The following is a 6,000-nucleotide window of genomic DNA, read 5'->3' on the forward strand; positions in this document are numbered from 1 at the left end:
GGGCGTCGTTGAACAATGATCGCCATTGTCCGGATTGACAAGAACATTCAATTGGCCTGTTTTTGTCCTGGCCTCAGATGATATGTCACCCAAGTCCAAAGGAACTTGCATTTCCCCTGCTGAGTCTCTCAAACTCAAATCTCGAATGCAGCCGGATGAGACAACTCAATTGAGTCTCGGAAGGCATGAACCAACCAACCAACCAACCAACTCTCTCTTTTTCGCCTGTCAAAGAGAAGAGGATGCAAATAGCTTTTGAAGCAGGTCTCATCCTCCATATCGAGGACGTTCATCCAAGCACGTCACAAAGCATTTGCCGGGTGGATGTTTAAATCGGTAGTGCACAGTATAGACGTTTAACATCAATGGGGATATGTGTTTTCCCTAAAGAGGCCATGGATTTGGTCTTCTTGGGGGTACTATTGTGACGTCACGTCATGTGGTATGGACTATAGTTTGAGACCAAAGCCGTTTTGAGAAGGCTGCAATTTTTACTTTTTCTTGATGAATGAATGAAGCTGAAATAGGTTTCGATTTATCACTTTTAAAAGACTTCACCGCGATTTAATCAAGCTTCCAACACTTCAAATGTGATCAACAGACTTATTCCGAGGAAACTGGAAATTCTGCTTTGAGATGCAGCTTCATGCTCCCAATAATAATAGGAATGCTAGTTTCAAGCACTTCTTGAAATAATTGAAACAGCTGTTTTTTTGTTATTCCTCGAAAGGCGATTAGCGACGATAGTGGCTAAAAACGGAATACAAGGTAACAAGGACTTCCATCAGGATGGAAGCAAACTACACCTGTCTCGTATAAACCACATTATGGAGGTTTTAAATGGAGCTCTAGGCAATATGTGTAGGGATATAAATCACGCTGGTCGAGAGATTTCCATCATTTCGCCAGCTCCATTATTACAAAAACTGTATTAAGCAGGGTGGAGTCTCCATATACTTTTTTGGCCAAGATCTGCTCCCCTCTGATATGGGGGACTTCCAATTCTTGCCACCCAATTTTTGTACTCTCAAGATGTGGGGACAACATGGGCTCGTCGAAGTCACAATATAACCCATATCACACATTCCAATAAATTCCACCAATGATCCGAATGCCATACATGGGCAAAACCAATTCGAGGAGGTGAGATCTGATATCCAGCTTTTTCACGCACGAATTAACGCGTGGCAAATCCGTTGATCCTTCTGCTCCTCTTTTATGCTGCTTCTCGACTTTTAAGCGGTCTCTTAGCTGGAAGCTAACTGTTCTTGTTTCTGTTGTTGGTCGCTGGAGGCTCTTTAAATGAATGGGCTCTCGATGCTTTGCATCTCATTTAGGAAATGGCAAATGGTCGGCAGGTCTAATTCAGGGGCTTTGCTACTCACTCCTGGGATGGGTTAGAAAACGCAGGCGAACCAAAATAGCTGGAGAGAAAATATTCAAATATCCCTCATGGGGAAGCCTTATCGGCATTTTCCCACCACAAGGCAATCACGGGTGACTTCCGTTTCCGGACAAGTACTGGTTGACTTTGACGAACAGGGGAGGCCAGGGAAAGGGGGAGGGAGGCAGGAGAAAAGTGGCGTCGTTTCAAATTCTCTCCTATATTTGCTTGGGTTTCTGTGTGTCTATTTGAGTCTCATGTGGGGGCTCACATGTTGTTTGGGTATAATATATGAAGATGGCGATTACGTAGTTCACACATGAATACTTAAAGATGTCATGAGACACCATGGATCGGAATTCACTTTCCACATAACATGGAACGAACCATCACGCGCATCAAGAACCTCAAGGCCAGACGGAAGCTTTCGCTCCCCGCCTCACCGAACCCCAACCATGCCCGAACCGCTCAACCCGCCACGCGCACGGAATCTCTGTCCGTGGCGCCCTCTAACGATAATAACCTGTCGTTGCCTTACGCAAGGATCAGAAGCCTCAGCCCGGATGACGTGTTTGAGACGCATTCCGAGGCTTCGTTTTCGCATGGCGGAGACAGATCGCCCAACCATCGACCCACCAAACGATCTGAGTGGAATCAAAGTAGAAAACGTCTTTCCGATACGTCAACTGAACTTGATGAAATGATAAAATATAGCATAAATGTATTCCTTAAACTTTAATGTTTCGTGGATAGTGGCTTTCAAAACTTTACTTAATGAATCTACTTTTGAAATTTGCAATCCCTGACGTATGGGAAAGACATAGCTTTCTTCTCTCAAGTGCAATGGAGTCCGGATGTGCGGACTCGAACGTTCGATTTCGAGCAACGCCTCGAGAACATTCGGCAGAACTTGCGGAATGTCGAGATCAGTGAAAACCATCACGGTCGTTATGGAAATAACTTGCCCAACGGGATCTCCCGACGTTCCAGTTCCACAGTGCGATTCACCCTCCCACCTCAATCGAATAGTAGCCGATATCGTCGCAGTGAGAGTGTCTCCAATGTGGACATGGAATCACTTCGACGACGGAACATTCACACTCGACATGGAAGTCTCCCCCATGTGTTTAGAAATCTATATTACCATCAATCCATGAGTGCAGCAGGTAAGACATAAACAAAATAAAAAACCTTTAGATACTCCTCTTTCATGAGAAGTACTACTGTGTCAATCTATTTTCCGACTTCGTTTAAAATCATTGACTTCACTCTTTCATGAGAAGTACTACTGTGTCAATCTATTTTCCGACTTCGTTTAAAATCATTGACTTCTAAAATGCTACTCTATTGCTATATTTAGAAGTCCGTGAAAAGATGCATTTATTGCGGGGTCAAGTTGTGTTTTCTAATTATATCACTATGATAAGGGGAAACATTGGCAAAAATGGAGAACAATTTATTGTGATTGTTCTTTCTTTGAGATTTGGACCCAAGTTATCACTTGATTTCAAATTCACTCATGTTGCGGTATGATCTAATAAATTTCTGGAGTCACTGAAATGGGTTTCCCAATGAGTCGTAAAACGGCCAAAAGCTAAGAATTGGACCAGAAATGATTAACAAAACGATCCAAAAAGTTATACATTTTTTTTTGCATTGGATGGGTTTAATTCTCTTTGTAGATAAAAGTGGAAAACAAAATGGAGACATTGGTTTATGGAGAAAATAAATGCACCTTGCATAGCCTGAATTTACCCTTTGATTCAATTTACCGGCTTGTTTGAGCAAAAGGTATTCTGAAATTGAGCCAAGATGATAAATCAGATAATACGATAGTATAGAAAAAATAAAAAGTTGAAGATTTTGCAACACCACTCATCCGATCATTCAAATATTTTTTGGATCGCTGTGCGAGTTGGCTGTTATGTTTGTCTCCGCTAAACACTAAGTAAAGTTGTTTTTAAAATTTCATTGCTTTTCCATCCCTTCACAAGTTTAAGAAATATCGATGGTAGGGAAAAAGGAAACGAACACGCATGATTATTACAGTGATAGTAGTCAGCCATTTTTCTTTAATGTTGTGGTATGATGCTACCGTAAGTGTACCGTGTCTAGTGCCATCCAGCGATGTAAAGGTCTAATGTTCTTTAACGATCAGGATAGGGGGCAGCACTTGGTTATCTCCAGTTTTGGTGAAAACTTTTCAAATATTCGAAGGTTGCCATTGATCCTCTTCCTGTTTTGTTCATTTGTTAGACCAAGGATATGGTTAGATTGGTTGGGCTTGTTCATTGTAATGATGCCCTCTTTTAAACAGTATTTTGTTGATTTATCAGACCGATGACAAAGTTCGGCTCGTTGGGCCTGCTGTTCACTGAAATAATGCCTGCTTTTAAACAGTATTTTGAAATAAAATTGATTTGCCCATTGAATCGCTCAAGGATTGAACCAGTGCAGGGAGTTGCTCCCTAACCAAACTTTCTTTGCAAGTCAAAGTTGTTGTACTGACAATACCTGTGATTTTTTATGGTAGCTTAGTCTTTGGTTATTGTTTAGATGCTGATCCATTGGAATCAGAGCATACTGCTATTAGATTATGTGTGTCCAGTTTAACAAATTGCTCAAAATACCTCAGTATGCCATAACAATGTAAAGCATCTTTGAAGTTTATTTGCATCCTTATTTGAATCTTGGGCTGGTTTTTTTCATCTTTATTTGCATGTTGAGGTCCTTTTTATGCATAATTTTGAGAACTCTTTTTGTGAGTCAGCCTCCACCAAATATAGGGCCGATTCCTCTTCATTCAATTGGAATGCGTTTGAGTTGTTTTTGGCTAATATTATCAAAATCTTAAGTACGAATAGTGACTTAGGTCACATACTGTCGGGAAAAGAACTTGCCTTCATGACATTTCACGAGTAGTTTATTTAGTAATCTACCGTGCCTCTTCCCCATTTAGATTGAGTTGTCTGACGTTGTAAATTAGGGCCGCTGTTGATAGTGCGGGTCCGAGTTAAAAAACAAATGAAACCGTAAGTTAACCTTCAGTTGAATTGTTGTGTATGTCAATTGGTGCAGATCTTTTTGCCTTAAAATGCATCTAAAACATTCAAACCAGTCCTTGCACCTAAATAAAATTGTTTATCTATTAACTTTCTCGCATTCCTGAAGTCTTTTTTAATCTCTGAAGAACTGAACAAATTAACACTCAAAAAAAAAAGTTTTGCCCTGTTTCCATACTTTTTTTTTCCTCCCTTTTATCCTTTCTTTCTTCATAGTTCGAACCTGCATGTTTTCTTTCAAATCTTCAATTCATTTTGAAGTCTTCCAACTCACGCTACCGTGTTGCAGCTCGGCCGCAGTAACATTACTGACTACTATATGTTCATGAAACAGTTGATATTTTAAGATGTAAACCCTAGAACTAGCTAATAGCAGTATTTCATCCCGATCAAAGTTTTCCTGAAATACAATCTATTAATCTATAAAAAAGGACTTTTGACATGCCAGCTCTCTGAACACTGGCTAGCGATGGGTTCTGAAATTGGTGAGGTAACTTGAATACTTGAACTTAGAAGGAGGACGCGGCCAATTGAAAAGAAGTACTTTAAGAACTGCTCTATATAGCGTCGAAGTAACCTTAAAACCACAATATCGTTTATGAATAACCATTTCTTCCCATTCACAAGATCGTTCAAGAACGAAGCCATTTTGCGAGACTGCTTGGAAATCTCTGAAAAGAATTGTGGAGACGAGAAGCCGTTAATTTGTCATCCAGAGTATTAACGAAGCCATCAACCGCGATATTAAGAGCTTAAGACGCGATGCCACCTGTACTACTCTTGGATGTGAGAAATAGCGAATGAGTCGTCTGACCACAACCAACCATTTGCTTGGGATTAAACCATGCATGAACTCGAGTGGTTCGGCTCTTCAACCAAGAAGGCAACAGGAGCCTCTCTCGTACGCACGGATGTAGTATGGATGTAGGTAGGCAACTCGTCAGAAATCGAATTAGGAGCCTCTCTCAGCCACTACAACAACAACAACAACTATGCTTATTTATGCTGTAATTGCGTGAATCATTCCCGAAATGACGAGGTGCATTTTACTTCTGTTAATTCGAAATCCATCAAAGAAAACGTGCGCGTACAGGTTTTAGTTTCAGTAACAAGCAAAGAGACTCCTTCAGCTCAATTGGAATGGGCTTGTAGGACTTAGTGGGCTAAAGATCATTGACTTTGGGTGTGTTCTTATCTCGGGAAATCGCTGCAACCTTGCTATTGTGCTTGTACATTGTAAGGAATGTTTGTTACAAGTAAAAGCCCTTTGGACAAAGGTAATTGGAGAGAACCGTGTAAGGAGCGAGAAAAGGTCAGGTAAAAAAGTTGAAAATGCCAGATACAAGCAAGAAGCTGTCTAAAATCCATTATTCACCGTTGGCACGCTCAGATGTGAAAGACCACAAATCGAAATGCTACCAAATTTCTACACGCACCGTAATGTTTTGGAAAAGCAACCTTTCTAACGGGGATCTCGCGTGATGCATTACCTTTTTTACCCTTGATAAATGGTGGCACAAGAAGGCGTGAACTATACGTGAAGAAGCTAAAACA

General features: G+C 40.8%; 1 protein-coding gene across 8 annotated transcripts in view; it reads left to right on the forward strand.

Moving 5' to 3' along the window:
- Positions 1-6,000, forward strand: part of LOC131882102 (pleckstrin homology domain-containing family G member 5-like) — a 96,495-nt gene that overhangs the window by 24,609 nt on the left and 65,886 nt on the right. For 2 of the 8 annotated variants that reach the window (XM_059229147.1, XM_059229150.1), the window contains 2 exons: positions 1,718-2,043; positions 2,224-2,550. The exons of 5 other annotated variants lie outside the window; for them this stretch is intronic. In XM_059229147.1, coding sequence (XP_059085130.1) covers positions 1,718-2,043; positions 2,224-2,550 — 653 coding nt within the window. Of the gene's footprint in view, positions 1-1,696; positions 2,044-2,223; positions 2,551-6,000 lie in introns of all 8 variants that reach the window. One more of the 8 variants, XM_059229148.1, reaches the window with a different exon arrangement.

This window comes from Tigriopus californicus, chromosome 6 (genome assembly GCF_007210705.1).
Source record: "Tigriopus californicus strain San Diego chromosome 6, Tcal_SD_v2.1, whole genome shotgun sequence".
NCBI lineage: Eukaryota > Metazoa > Arthropoda > Copepoda > Harpacticoida > Harpacticidae > Tigriopus > Tigriopus californicus.